This window comes from Pyrenophora tritici-repentis, chromosome 1, assembly GCF_003171515.1.
Source record: "Pyrenophora tritici-repentis strain M4 chromosome 1, whole genome shotgun sequence".
Taxonomy (NCBI): Eukaryota; Fungi; Ascomycota; class Dothideomycetes; order Pleosporales; family Pleosporaceae; genus Pyrenophora; species Pyrenophora tritici-repentis.
In genome coordinates this window covers 5,839,952-5,854,518 of record NC_089390.1, presented here as the reverse complement: position 1 = coordinate 5,854,518, position 14,567 = coordinate 5,839,952, and the positions used below count along the sequence as shown (strand labels likewise).

Sequence of the window (14,567 nt, the reverse complement as noted above, 5' to 3'; positions counted from 1 at the left end):
AGAGAGGGCTTGAGTGTTGATGGATTGTATGTGTGTAAATGTACGTATGTACGTTGTAATGAGAGGCTTGAGCGTTTCTCTTTGTATTCTGTTGTTTACCAAGCCCTCTTTTTATCCTCTTTTAGTAGGGTGAGCGGATATACCCCCCTTTAGTCTTCTGCCTCGCACTCTCTCATCCTTCTTTTCGCTTCTGTGGCTTTGCAGCGAGCAAATGTACCTGCTGGTTCTTTTTATACCTATTTCATCCATGCATCGCCATGGTTTTGGTCGCTTGGATTTTCGAGCGAGGAAGGAAAGAGATGAGGGTGTGTTCTACGGACGGGTTAGGGGATAAAGGAGCAATCAAGGGCAAGGCAAAATGGGACAAAGGGTTGTCGGGGTGGTCGATCTTGCTTTGGTTTGTCGGTTGCTGGTTGCTGGTTGCTGGTTGTTGGTTGTGTCACGAGGTCATGCATGGGGGGTTTTGTTGTTTTTTTCTCTCTCTATCTCTTTGCGCATGTCCCTCGTCTTTTTCCCCCTGGGTTTGGTTGGATTTTGGGGGGGGAGGAGGGGAGATCGATCTGGTGTTTTTGTCAATCGCGTTGCATATACTCTCTTGTCTTGAAGATATCCCCACATTCATCTTAGCTTAGCTGTTTATTCTTATCAAAGCATCGTCGTTATTCGTCTGCAACAGATTGGGCTGGTGTGGTAGCAAAGAGCGTGTGATGTATTATAGGATGGTATATGTAAGTGATGTCGATGCTGAGTAGCAGATTTTCATAACGCAGTTTTGCTGTAACAACAATATAAGTAAGCAGTTAAAACACTATCCCTGTACCTTGTACTTAGTAAAATACAGTACTCGCCCAGTGAATGTGTGATGTATTATGTATCTTGACTCGAACCGCTACGCATTAATACGCGATCTGAACAGGATGGGGTGAAGTCTTGGTGTGGAAAAGCCTCCAGGGCATTGCGATTTCATATCTATGTAAATTATGTACAAGAGTAAAAGGTATAGTTCGATAACGCAAGGGAAAAAGGTAAACGAGCAAAGTAAGTAAGGCTCAGACGACAAACGGTCTGCCAACCCGAGCATTCTTAGCAGACTGCTGCGTATATGTGTCTTGCTCTTCCACTTGCACAACAACGCCACTCACCCCGGTGCTACCTTGAGTTGACTGCTCCGTCTGCACCACCGATCTATTCCAAAGCTCCTGATGCGTATAAAATTGACCATCCTTCGGCGGTGGCCTCCTCCAACCAACAGCCCGTTTCCCTGTCAACCCCCCAGCACCCAAGGGCGCCGTTGGCTCCGCAGCATCTGCATCGCTGCTCCCGCCACCAGGCAGATTGAGGAAACGCGACCAAGCGATCTGAGCATTCGCCAAGCTACCACTCGCCCTAATAGTGCGTATAACGGCCTGAGCGGAGATGAGGTTGTCCTCGAGGAGTGTGGTTTGGAAAGTAGTGAGACTTTGTTCTAGGCCGGCGATGGCGTCGCTGACGGGTGCGTTCATCTCGCGGTGGAAGCTGCGGCCGAGGGTTATGAGACTGGTGCTCAGGTCGGGAATGGATTTCACGTAGGCCATGTATGGCTCGGTGAGGTTTATGGTGAGGTTTTCGAGCGTGGGGATCGTGGTGGGGAGGATTGTGGGTTGGGCTAGGCTGGCTGTTATGGGGAGCGTGGGGTTGAGTTGGATGGGGTTTGTGGTCTTATTGACGGAGGGGGAGGGGAGATCGAGCCATGTGGTCTGTTGTTCGTTCATGTTAGTGTGGATATTGAAAAAGTTTAATACTGAGAGAGATAGAAGGATGGGGGACAGATTTGAGACCATACCTTGTTTGTATCGAATTGAAACTTTCCCCTCAGGATAGAATTGGTGATGTTATTGACGAGATCAGCAGTGCCCATCTGGCCACTGCCGCCCAAGAGATTGAAGCCAAAGCCACGGTTGGGATTGTTCGGGTCCCCGATCGAACTCGCCGCCGCATCGATGACGCTCTGCAGATCGGCGAGGTCGTGTACGGCTGGCGTGGCCATGGCTGCCGGGGCGAGGATGATGCCGGTGATAAGCATGATTTTGAGAGAGCAGGTTCTGTGTAGAGCCGTAAACATGCTAGAACTGACAATGTGGCGAGCAGGTGTCGCGTGGTTTGGGCTTGTTAGGTGAGAGAAGGTGGTATTTGCAGAGGGTCAAGGTATGCTACTGGAAGCTAAGGTTGTTCTGAGTATGTTGTTCGTGGATAAGGGGAGGAGGTGTGAGATGGCATGGTTTGTATAGGCGGCATCTTGGTGCGTGCTGAGCGCTAGAGGCGAAGGAAGTCACGATAGACTGTGGTTGTTTATTGTTGTAGGACATTGGCTAGTAGAAGATAGAGCGGTTGTCAGCTTCGCGGAAGGTTCGCGAGACCCTCCTTCTGGTAATATGGACAGGCGAACATGCGTCTACTAGCTACAGCGAAGAACGACATCAGTGATATCGCTAAGATTTTAGGGGGGATAGACCTGGGAGGTTTAAACAGTGTTTATAGTACCACGAAACCGCAGACGACGGTAGATTTTTGTGAACAGAACTGATGGCTTGTTGAAGAGATGCGTAACCGACCACTACATACAAGAGATAGCACTATGGAAGCGGTGCCCAAATCGTATCAAAGACGCAGGTACAATCTGGAACAACTGAAGTGACGAGTGTAGCTGTCGTCATCTCCTGAATTAGGGAGTCTCTCACCCCCACACTCTAAGAAAGGAGGGAGTGACTCCCCTGTCCATTTACACAGCTACTGCTGCATCCCTCGGCTCAACCAAGGCTCCTTCCCCCGACGAGCACAACCTTGGCGTGGGAAATACAATATTACAGTTTACCCCTCCATGAGTGCCCCCTGTAGCTCGACGGCCAGCCAAGCTTTCCGCACAACCCTCGCTATCCCTTGGTGACGCCCACAAGACCACCCACGACCAGATAACATGTGAAACAATCCACGGCCGATCGGCAAGGTGATTAGAGGATATTGAATGAAATGGTCCAATCAGAAGAAATCACATGCCAGTAGATTAGAGCTGCAACGCCATGAAGCTTGACATGGGTGTGTCAATTAGGAGGAGGACCCTTGAAGAAGTGACCACAAGCGGATAAGCACCATTCGTCCAAAATGAAGCGTAGTCTTAATTTGATACAAGTGATCCAGAGAAATCTCAGATCTGAATTCCCGCAATAAGGGTGTTCTACATTGAAGAGGTGATGATGTACATGTGCATTGTATGGTACCTTGATCGCTAAAAGTAAACACGGCTGGTTTGCATTTAGTCAGATTAGCATCTACAGTGGCGTCATGATCGATATCATGTATCGGGCTAATCTGGGGTGCAGAAGCGTTGAGTGGCTGTAGACTGTGATGAGGTGTTGTGGTGGAGGAGCGGGAAAAGATAAGAAGATGCGGAGCAGGAACTTGGCACAGGTGCATGGTATAACCCCACTAGACAACGGGAAAGTCGATCATGTCTGGACCGATAAGGAAGGCTGGGCACAAGCGCTTAGCTGGGCTTCAATGGCGTGGTACTTGGCCTGTGTAGACATTGATGAGAGAACTGACTAAGTTCACGTAAGAGTGCCAAGCAATGAGTTTATGAAGCTTGATGTGATGTATACATTCAATTATATGCACATGCGTGAACAAGGTGATAATCGTACACTGGGTCTAAAAGATATATATATAAGAAAAAAGGCACTGCTCAATGACGGAAGCGCAAGTGGTATCTCGAAACAATTTACTCAAAGCAGCCTCAAGCAGAAATCCAAACAAGCGAAAGCTTAGGTATGCACCTGCTTCTCGTTTTGGTGCTCAGCACCCATGGCCATGGCGTGCCTATCGCCTCCAATACCAGTGTGCTCGTTGCTGGAGTTTTCTGAAGGTGCCTTGCCCTCGAGCATTTGGCTGTGTTGTGGGATGCCGTGGCGGTCGCCTTGGGGTACGGAGTGTTCTCCGTCAATGGGCTCGCCCTTGGCGGGTGTCCAGGCAAGGTAATCACGACGAACCTCAACGTAATCGTATGCGAACTCGCCAAGCTGGTCATCGTCCATACCGAGGAGTTCAGCCTCCTCAGATGCGCGCAACTGGAGACCAGGGATCTTGTCGATGACGAAAGCGAGGAGGGCGCTGACAACGAAGGAGTAGGCAGTGCAGGCGCAGATGTAAGCAATCTGCTTGTAGACTGCGGCTCCCTCGCCTGTGATGGCACCAGCTGTAAGTCCATTGTTGACACCGTCCAGACCGATGATATAGTCGGCACCGAAGAGACCATTGAAGAAGAGGCCGACCATTCCGGCGATACCGTGCTCAGCGAAGACATCGAGGGAATCGTCGATCCTGATCCAGAACTTGACTAGTGGCATGTTAGCGAATGGTGCATGATATTTCTCGGCAACGACACTTACTCTTAGTGGCAAAGTTAGAAACGATACCCGTAGTGATACCGAGGACAACGCTGGCCCAAAGTGGAATGAAACCGGAAGCGGGAGTAGCGGCGACAAGTCCGGAGATGACACCTGAGCACCAACCGACCATTGACCACTTGCGAGCAAGACGCCAATCAAGAATGACCCAAGTCATACCGGCGAACATGGCGGTAAGGTTGCTGTTCCAGCAGGCCATGACGGCACGGAGGTTGGCACCGAAAGCGGAACCACCGTTGAAGCCCAGCCAGCCGAACCACAGGAAGACGGTTCCCAAGGTGATCAAAGATACGTTGTGTGGGCGGAAGTTGAGCATCATCTTCTCCTGGCGACGTCCGAGAATCATGGAGTAGGCCAAAGCTGAGCAACCGGAGACGATTTCGACGGGACCGCCACCAGCGTAGTCCATTCCACCCCACTTGAAGAACCATCCGTTTGCGTTCCAGGCCCAGTATGCGACAGGGCAGTATACAATTGTGGCCCAGAGCCAGATGAAAATCATCATGGGAATTAAACGACCGCGCTCGGCTACGGCACCGACGACAATGGCTCCAGTGACGGAACAGAATTGTAGCTATGAGTTCGATTAGCAGGCATACTTGCTGAAATGTACATATTTGCCATACCTGGTAGAAGGAGTATAGCAGCTCAGGAATCAGAGGACTTCCTTGGCTGGGCATAGCCAACACACCCTTGAGGCCAAACTTGTCGAGGTTGCCGATGAAGCCATTTGTAGAGGGACCAAAAGCAAGGGAGTATCCCCAGAAATACCATTGGAAAGTAATGACGGAGGCAGAGAACATGCAAGCCCAGATGAGGGAGAGGGCAGACTTTCTGCGAGCAAGACCTGAATAGAGAAAGGCTAGGCCCGGTACCATGACCAGCACCATGGCCGAAGCCACGAGGATGTAGGCCTGGTCGCCCGATTGGTACCATTGGTTGAGGTTTTCGGTGACTGTAGGTTTCCATGTTAGTATACTTGATTCTCGATTTGGTGTGCGCAACCCTCATGGTGCACGACATGTCGCGCGAGCCACGGGTGTTGGCCACGGCACGTGCGTAGTTGTGCAGAAAGGTTCGCACTCACCAGAATCACCACCAGTGACGCTATCAGTGCCGTTGAATTGGGCGGGCGCGCCGATCCATGAGTGCGACATGGTGGCCGTATTCCCAGAAGGTTGTCGAAGTACTAAGGATATACGGAACCTTGGGTACCGGGGGAAAGGAGAGACTGTTCCAGGGTAAAGCCTATGGAAAGAATAGAGAAGCACTTAAAGGGATGGCAGTGCCACTAATATATGACAGCACCAGGGAGAAACCGGAAGCCCTACTGTCGATTACGGTAGATGCGCCGGGTGCTTTATGGGTGGCACTTGAGTGTACTACTAGTACTCTTATCTACCCTGGTCCACGGGCCACCACTCGAGGCCAAATAGACGAGCGCGAGGGTATGTCGCCGTGGGGTTCGCGTCAGATGCAGAGCTTTGTTCTTTTTTTGCCGACAATCGATCGAAGCTGCTGGCTGCGTCATGGTCACTTGGTGCCTTATCTCGCCGCTTTCAAAGACGTGACGGTAGAAGACTAGATAAGGACCAACGCCCACACTGGCTGATGGGCAGATGGCGTCGGTCCTGAGGGGGGGTTCCTCGCGAGGCGCTTTCTTCGCCGGCATCATGTCAACACATCCGTATAATATGGACAGGCCATGCCAGTTTCATCCAGGGCAGAGCGCTTGGCGAGTGGGTGGTCAGCGTTGCGTGGTGTCAATTGCATTTCTGAGCAGAGATAAGCAGACAGCACCGGCCTATCAGATGTCACCTCGGCAGGGCAGCCCGCTAGCCTGTTCTGGCGCCGTGTTCGGCCCGGCCGTTCTGCGACGCCATTCCGCACACTCATCTGCGAAAGCCACCCGTCCCTAACAGTTTGTTTATGCGATTCACCTACGTCGTGCGATAAGACCCCCATTTCCCCATCGTCGCCATTTACCCGTCTCGTTGGTCAAACCTATGGATAGTGATGGATAGTCGACCTCAATTCGGCCGTCGTAACATCATCTCACGCCGCCTCGGGCGCCAACAACCCCCAGATACCCAAGCCTGTGGGTTCTTGCAGCTTGCCCTGCACTACTGCGTGCACGTCCAGTGAAGCAACTGAGGCGTCAGAAAAATCGCCCGTTGATGAGCGGTCGAAACAGCCGTCCGTCCGACCTGCGTCTGGTGTCTGGCATCCTGGATTATGACCGCGGCCACAGTAGTACTATAGCCTATTCCTGCCCGCTAGACATTGACTTGAGACTGTTGAACCTAATTCTGGGACCATTCCCACAATGCGGGACGACGCACGTAACTTTCTCCAGGACCCTGTTTGTACGCGGTCCTATCTCGCGGCTGACCATGCTGACCAACTTCCAATGAAGCGCCTTCAGCGTCACTTCAGGAGCAACATGATTGTCATCTCCGTCTACATGCTGACGCCCAATAGCACAAAAGAAAGCATTGGCAGCTGAAGCTGTTGTATGTGTTTTTTTTTTTGCACGACGACCCGTGGGTGTGGCATGCAGGGCACAGCTGCGTGTCAGCATTTCCGGACGCGCCCGGCGATCATGGGCAGCAAACTGTCGCGAAAGCATGTGAGCCTCCCCAGAAGCAGGCCCTGTCGGCAGTGGGGCTGAGGCACGCCCACCGTGGTGGGCTCGTGGAGAGTGTGTTACACCCCTCCAGCGTGGGGAAATCGATTAAGAGTACAGCGCTCTCGTTGGGTCGCACGCGACCGTCCACTTTCCGGAAGCCCCGAGTCCTTGGCCGCCAACATTTGTGACGTGTGGGATTGTGCTTGTCTATCTCGCATGTGTGCAATTCCAGCACGTCCCGAACGAAACAACTATCCGCCGGCCAATGACCACACGTCCGGCTTCGGAGCCCTGACTACGGCCTTGAGGTAACCTTGAATCTCATCATTGGTGTATTGTGCCCTATCAATTCTTCGACCAATTCAACACCACAGCGGAGGATTTTGCTATCTCCGGAGTACAAATCCTCTACAGATAGCCTGGACGTCTTTACGCCCTTCTATCAAGCCGTGGTTTCCACTGAATAATATAAGCTGACTTACTCGCCGTCGGCCCCTAGCGTCGTAACCACTTACTTGCTTCACTCGTAGGACCTGCCATTTGAGCGTCTCAGTTTTGAGCGACGCGTCATGGACTATCACCAATTCCTCCGCATAGTCATCACTCTCAAACTGCTCGTACTGCATGTCAGCTTACAGCCGCACAAGCGCCTTCTAGATGTGGGACGGCACTAGGACGGCAAATACAAACACAAGAAAAGATCGACGCGTTGCACAATGAGTGAGACAGACTTGCACATGGCAACCACACGATTGTTCTACCACGTCTAGAACCCATTACTAGTCTCAGGGCGTAAAGTTGAAGCACAGGCTGTATACAAAGACTAACTCTATTTGTAGAACTTGGCACATTACTAAATGCTCGATCAACCAGAAATGGTACAAGCTTGGCGGTTAACAGTCCAGCTGTTCGCACGCGGTCCAGACCCGTTTTCCAATCTCTCCACACGACGGCAGGCGGCCCATCATGTCGACAACAAATCATCTCACGTTGGCCTCGATCTTGCCCGGTTCTTCAAATCAGTCAAAAATCATCGTTCTCAGTGCTTTATCGAAATAGAAAGTGACTGCATTCAGCACCAGTGCCATGCGCATCATGTCATCGGGGAAATCCGCCTCCCACTTCTACGAGGCTAGGTTTGGAACATGGCAGTCGTCAGCTATGACACGAGCAATTGCTGAGGAATTTTGATCTCGAAACTACATACAATGGCCATATACTTGTGACATTGTCTGCTATGCAGTACAGGCCAGGCAGAATTGTGTGGGCTCTGATCATGCATTACATAGGATATTATCTGCACTAGAGTACCCATCGGGAAGTCCACCTTTAACCGATTGCCGACCATTACATATGCCATTGTTGCTGGTCTCACCCAACCATGACCGCACTCTTCAGCAATGCCTAGGTGATCAGCAAGCATCATCAACTACCAATTCACCCTGGCTCCAAATTGCCTAGAACATAGCACTGCCAAGCATCGCGCCGCCGAGGAATCCAGCCGCAATTGGCAAACCTGCTCCGCCTCCATAGCCATATCCGTAAGGTCTACCATACGGTCCAGCTGGACGCATATACCGCATGTTGGGGTTCTGGTATTGTCGGGAACCATAGGGATTGTATCCATATGCGCCCCTGGGTGCGAAGGGACCCTGGGGTGGCTCGATGTATACATCTCTGCCTTGTCGATCTTTGCCCAACAACTGCGGTTCACCCGTCTCCATGGCACGAATGATTGCTTGCCTTGTTCGAAGATGTTGGAGGTATACTTGACGCTCCTGTTCTGCACGACGAGTACGTGCTTGTTCCCGTTGCTCGTGTGTTTGGCCGGTGATCTTGTCCTTGAGCTTGCGGGAGAACTTGTGAATGCCTGTCGGCCCACCAGGCGCTGAGGCCGCTTTGTCCTGGGCCGTAGGACGAGGGGGAAGTTGGTCTTCGGCGTCTGAGTCTTCAGCTGCCAAATCCTCCATCGTCATCGTCCTATGCATGCGAGTATGCCTAGCACGCTCCTCCGGGCTGAGAGTTTTGAGAAAGTCTTCATCGTCGTATGGGTGCGTCCAGATACTACGTGGAGGATTTGCTCTCGTATCTACGAAGAATTGATGTTGTGACTCTGGATCGAATGAGCGCACCCAGCCCGGGGGCAGCTCGCGTATTTCATCCTCCATTGAACGCCGTCGGTCAGGCGGAATGCCATTGCGCTCAGTGCGGGCTGCAGGACCATCTGTAGAGACACGATGTATCCCGGGTGAAGGATCTGCATCAAAGATAGCGGCTTCGTAACTAGGCGGCGGATCATTTGGCGGATGTGATGTCGTCATGGTAAGTTTGTGGATTCTTGGGAGTGGTTGTAGAGTGTTTTCGGTACGAACTGAGATAGTACCGAGAATCGAAAGTATGGCTTGAATGTGAAACGATGAAGGAGTATGTAGGTGGAGTGTGAATTACCTATCTGCAGGTAATTGCGTGTTGTACAAAGAGGTGGCGGAAACTGTAGTGACGTCAAAGTACGTACCTGTGGCTATGACTGTGGCTGCGACTGTGGCTGTGGCTGAAAACTCCCTGTCGGAGTTATGGCTCTGACTGAGGCAAACTCCGATGCATGCTCCCATATGATCATCGCCACTCCCTATGCGACAGGTGACACCACCAAGTTGCCAATTTTTCTTACGAGTGTCAGCTCCGAGAACAATTTGGGGGCGTGTATTGATTTTCTCAAGTCTTCACGGTATGCGCGAAGGCGAATGGCGACAAGAAGACGCCAGGAGAAATCTCGCCCGACTGCATGACAGCCGCGACTCTCCACCATGTGGACTTGTCACACCGCAAATTTCCCCACAGAGGCAGAAGGCGCACGTCTGATCGAGGTCGCGGGACCGACATCCAAGAGCCGGCGCTTCTTATGGTAGCGTAAGATCTCGTGCCCACCGCTTATGGCGCCTTGAGAGTCGCTGGTTCCACGATCAACAGAATTGCTTCTTTGATGCCTTTGAGACTAACTCAAGAGCGGCGCCACAAGGTGGCTCTGGCCGTGCAAATGATCTGCTTCAGGTGCAGTTTGGCTGTGCTTGCCGTCAGTTGCTTCGCACTGGTACAGCTGTAACTGGAGTCGCAACTGTTTTCAACCTTCCGCGTCACTGCAACGATGTGGTATAATTTTGGTAGGCTAACTGTTGGAAACAAGCTATTACTAACATTACTTGGTGTAGACTAGGATCCCATATGCTCCAATGGTCATGAGCCTCAAGAATGAACAGTCTAATACCAAGGGAACAGCGCCCAAGCCATGGATGTCGGTCATCTGCCAGACTGCCGCGACCCACTCCCATTACCCATGAGTGGGAGACAGGTTTTCTTCTTCAAGGGCAGCTTACGCGCCCTGCATATGCCTCCAAATCACCGGAAACGGTCACTAGCAAGGTTGCGACAGCTGCGCTCCCTTTGACTAGTCGGGCAGCCAGTAAGCCTTGTGCAGCAGGAGCACGTTATGTGGTCATGCGAAGGAGGCGGTAAACCTCAGACAGACGGTATTCAGACAAACATGGCTTTTGCTGAGTTTTCCTCGACTAGCTCGGTGCAGGTCGAGGGCGTTTGGTTGGGCACAAGCTCCCGTTGGGTGTTCCTCCTTCGGCGCGAATTTAACTCCCGTTCCTACTCTGTTTACCCCACAAATTTCCAGCAGAGTAGTTGCCTCAGCGAGAATGCTGAACATCAATCAGTCAAACCTCTGGAAGTCTGCTGGCTGGTGCACAGCCGAAACGACACGCGCATCATGGTACAATTGTACGCCCAGATACCCACGGATCTGGCGGTGGCACCTTGGTACAATCATGTTCCAGGTACCCGAGAATCTTGTGTAACATGTTGCCAAGACTTCTACATTCTAGGGAATTCATCTGGGGTAGGCTAGGCCATTTCTGGTCCCTCTGCTCTTTACACCGGAACAGAAATGTTTTAGGCACAGGTCTTAGCCATGAGATCGACCTTCCTAAGGGATCACTGTACCGAGCGCGCGTGATACACTGCTTGCGCCAGGTTTTTGTAGCTTCTTTTGCAACAGTATATATGCTCTAATGAAACGCGGAAAAGCAATTGTTCATCAGGCAACTGTGAATTCCTCGGTGCATTCCTTTATATAAACAACAATCTCGCTGTTTATGCAAGATCCTCTACAACTCTCATTGTCCAGGATAGTTTTTACTTCTTCTGCTGGTCTCTCCTTCACTTCCCTCCTCAGTCAACATGGCGAAGCTGGCAACACTTCTCTTGGCTTCCGCCCCTCTCTTAGTCTCCGTTCGTGGTCTCCCTGCCGGTGGTGCGAATGCGGTTGCGGCTCGTGCGATAACTTTGTCTTCGCTCCCGGTTACCACAAGCTACAGCACTGCGATTGAATCGCTGCAAACCGCCACTGTTACTGATGAACCGTCTGTTACTGGGGTATGTTACTGCTTCAGATGGTCACGCACATGAATGATTTACTAACGGTTTCGTTTGCAGAGCTTCTTGACAGGTCTTCCCTCGGGTGGCTTCACAAAAAACCCAGTCAGTGGCCCAGGTACCACAACTGCCACAGTACCACTGGCCCCGAATGAGACACCTCTCGACCCAGGCCCTACAGCGCCACTCGTGGATGCGGCTTCGCCGAACATCTTCCAGGCAATCGCCGCAGGCGCGCCTCCACCATCCATTCCTTCCCGGAATGACCACCCCGTCCAGAAACAACACATCGCCGACGGCAATGTGCCAATTGAGACGAACAAGTTTTACGCTAACTGGTTCCTCGGTACACAAGGATGCCCAGTATGGACAAACCCTTACTCATTGACTTGGGCTAAGGGCACTGGTGGCTCTTATGGTGCGTAGGAATGTGTGATGAAAGAATATGCAGATGTTAACAGCCCCACAGGTATGGCAATTACGCACACAGAGCGAAACCAGTTCTCTTACTGGCCTGATGCAACCAACACGAAATACTTCATTTCGCCCCTTGGTATTCACCACATTGTGCTTTCCGCTGCGGAGCTTCAGCAAGACACAACCCTTACGCTTGAGCGCTTGACAGGCTTCTCTACCTACGCGAACCTTCGACCAAATAGCAATGCTGACACCCGTATCCTGGTGTCTTTCCCCGTCGTTCAAGGCATGGGTATGACCACCGCTCTCTACGACAAGGCCAAGCCAGTCATCACAAGCACTGTCTTTTTCCGCTCCCTCGACTATGCTGGAATGGTCAACCAAGTCACGCACAAGTATCAAATTGTTCTTAACGACAACAGTAACTGGCTTCTCTACGCCACGGCTATTGGCTCTGTGGGTACACCTCCATTCACACTGGTCAACAGCAACATCATCACTGGCCCCGCAGACTTTGTGGGTAGAATCCAAGTCAGCAAGAACCCAGTGGGTGCCTCGGCAGAAGCGGCATTTGATTCCAGCGCCGGCGCCTACGCAATCAGTGCGACCATCTCTGGATCTGCCAGTGGGTCAATTGGAAGTTACACTCTCAGCTGGACCAAGGGTGGCGTCACAGACCGACCCCTGCTCATGTACGCGCTACCGCATCACGTGGAATCGTTCGATTCCCAGACAAAAGCAGCCTTGACTGAGATCTCGCTTGTCACTACGACAAAGGGTGTTGCACGAGCTATCGTCGCCGACCACATGACCATGGTTGAGTCCGACCTCCCTGACACGATTGGATTTGGGCCTTGGATCAAGAACCCCAACAACGCCCCTGGTGGCTACGAGAACATCAACCTGAACGCCAATGCTATGAACCTGATCAACCAAGTCGGTATCTCTGAACTCAGCCAGAACATGATCCCCCAGACTTCGCTCAACAGCATGTACTACTCTGGTAAGGGGTTGGCAAAGTTTGCTACCATCATCTACACGTTGAACACCATCACGAAGAACAGCCAGTACGCGGCGGCCGGACTTGATAGACTCAAGGACGCCTTCAACGTCTTCGTCAACAACACTCAGCCCGAGCCTTTGGTCTACGATCAAGTGTGGAAGGGTATCGTGTCAGGCGCCAGTTACAAGACGCCCATTGATACCGGCCTCGACTTTGGTAACACGCTATACAACGACCATCACTTCCATTACGGATACTTTGTGTATGCTGCCGCCATCATTGGACACCTCGATCCTACCTGGCTCAACCAAGGTATCAACAAGGCGTGGGTCAACGCTCTGGTACGCGACTTTGCGAACCCCGTAACCGACGACTACTTCCCCTTCCAACGATCGTTTGACTGGTACCACGGCCACTCATGGGCTAAGGGCCTATTCGAGTCTGGCGATGGCAAGGACCAGGAATCGACGTCTGAAGACACCTTTGCAACCTTTGGTATGAAGATGTGGGGCCGCACCATCGGGGACGCCAACATGGAGGCTCGCGGTAACATTCAGCTAGCCGTGCAAGCGCGCAGTATCCACAACTACTTCCTTATGGAGAGCGACAACAAGAACCAGCCGGCAGGCTTCATCCACAACAAGGCTACTGGTATCCTGTTTGAGAATAAGATTGACCACACAACCTACTTTGGTAGCAACCCCGAGTACATCGAGGGCATCCACATGATCCCGCTCAACCCCTCGTCTGCATACACGCGCCGCAAGCAGTTCGTCCAGGAAGAGTGGGACGTCTACTTTAGTAACGGGCGGGCCGAGCAGGTGACAGGAGGCTGGAGGGGCATCCTCAAGGCGAACCAAGCCCTCATTGACGCGCAATCAGCCTACAACTTCTTCGCTAACCCAGGCTTCAATGAGGTGCTTGATGGTGGGGCCAGTCGCACGTGGTATCTTGCTTACACGGCGGCGCAGCTGGGTGTCGGCTCGCCTGGTGCGCTTACAGACTTTGATTCAAACTCGTCGAGCACGCATACCGTTCAGTCGGCCACTCCCGTGTCTTCTGGCATGCTCACCATGACTTCGACGTCAGCGGCACCCGAGCAGACTAGCGTAGCGGCTCTGGACATGAGCTGGGCGCTGCAAGATAAGAACGTTGAGGAGAGGAGCTCGGGTAGCGAGTAGGAGGTGGAACTCGAATGCGATGACGACGAAGAGACGGACGGAGATGGCAAGAGGAGCTGGTGGGACTTGTTGTCCTGAAGGGGGTCAGGCCAGTAGGGACTCACTCGTTTCTTCCGCTTTTCTTTCTCCATGTATATACTTGACGGTGGCGGTTTGAAGAAGGGAGTTTAGACATTGGTAAGCTTACAGGAGGTCATCATTACTCGTTCTATCCACATGTATATATTTCTAGGTGGTGGGACGAGAGAAGGGGTCCCGGGTTGGACATGTACATATTCTCTATTTCTGTAGACTTCTAGACAATGCGATCAACATGAATTTTAACCTACTTGGACTGCGTGGTATATTGCGGTGGTTACATTTGGTGTTGGCCGGGCGACAAGCTCTCATGGGATTGTGGTTCGGCGCATGCATGGAAGGGGCGATTGTCTCCGTGTAGGAAATTACTCTAAAATTACCTC

The 14,567-nt window shown here is 52.0% G+C and overlaps 5 protein-coding genes across 5 annotated transcripts; 1 reads left to right on the top strand and 4 right to left on the bottom strand.

Moving 5' to 3' along the window:
• Window positions 1-1,049: 1,049 nt before the first annotated feature.
• PtrM4_023010 (uncharacterized protein) lies at window positions 1,050-1,574 on the bottom strand (the record flags this gene model as incomplete). Its single annotated transcript, XM_066103548.1, has 1 exon — window positions 1,050-1,574. The coding sequence occupies one exon, from the start codon at window positions 1,572-1,574 to the stop codon at window positions 1,050-1,052; it is 525 nt and encodes a 174-aa protein (XP_065965750.1).
• A 200-nt stretch (window positions 1,575-1,774) lies between these two features.
• On the bottom strand, window positions 1,775-2,062 carry PtrM4_023000 (uncharacterized protein; the record flags this gene model as incomplete). Its single annotated transcript, XM_001932087.2, has 1 exon — window positions 1,775-2,062. The coding sequence occupies one exon, from the start codon at window positions 2,060-2,062 to the stop codon at window positions 1,775-1,777; it is 288 nt and encodes a 95-aa protein (XP_001932122.2).
• Window positions 2,063-3,797: 1,735 nt separating this feature from the next.
• PtrM4_022990 (AmtB, Ammonia permease) lies at window positions 3,798-5,596 on the bottom strand (the record flags this gene model as incomplete). The annotated part of the gene is made up of 4 exons (XM_001932086.2): window positions 3,798-4,369; window positions 4,422-5,013; window positions 5,066-5,394; window positions 5,527-5,596. 4 exons carry the CDS (start codon window positions 5,594-5,596, stop codon window positions 3,798-3,800), a joined length of 1,563 nt encoding a protein of 520 aa, XP_001932121.1.
• A 2,929-nt stretch (window positions 5,597-8,525) lies between these two features.
• On the bottom strand, window positions 8,526-9,389 carry PtrM4_022980 (uncharacterized protein; the record flags this gene model as incomplete). The annotated part of the gene is made up of 1 exon (XM_001932084.2): window positions 8,526-9,389. The coding sequence occupies one exon, from the start codon at window positions 9,387-9,389 to the stop codon at window positions 8,526-8,528; it is 864 nt and encodes a 287-aa protein (XP_001932119.1).
• A 1,921-nt stretch (window positions 9,390-11,310) lies between these two features.
• PtrM4_022970 (ACF2, glycosyl hydrolase) lies at window positions 11,311-14,106 on the top strand (the record flags this gene model as incomplete). The annotated part of the gene is made up of 3 exons (XM_001932083.1): window positions 11,311-11,505; window positions 11,566-11,923; window positions 11,975-14,106. 3 exons carry the CDS (start codon window positions 11,311-11,313, stop codon window positions 14,104-14,106), a joined length of 2,685 nt encoding a protein of 894 aa, XP_001932118.1.
• Between the last annotated feature and the right edge of the window lie 461 nt (window positions 14,107-14,567).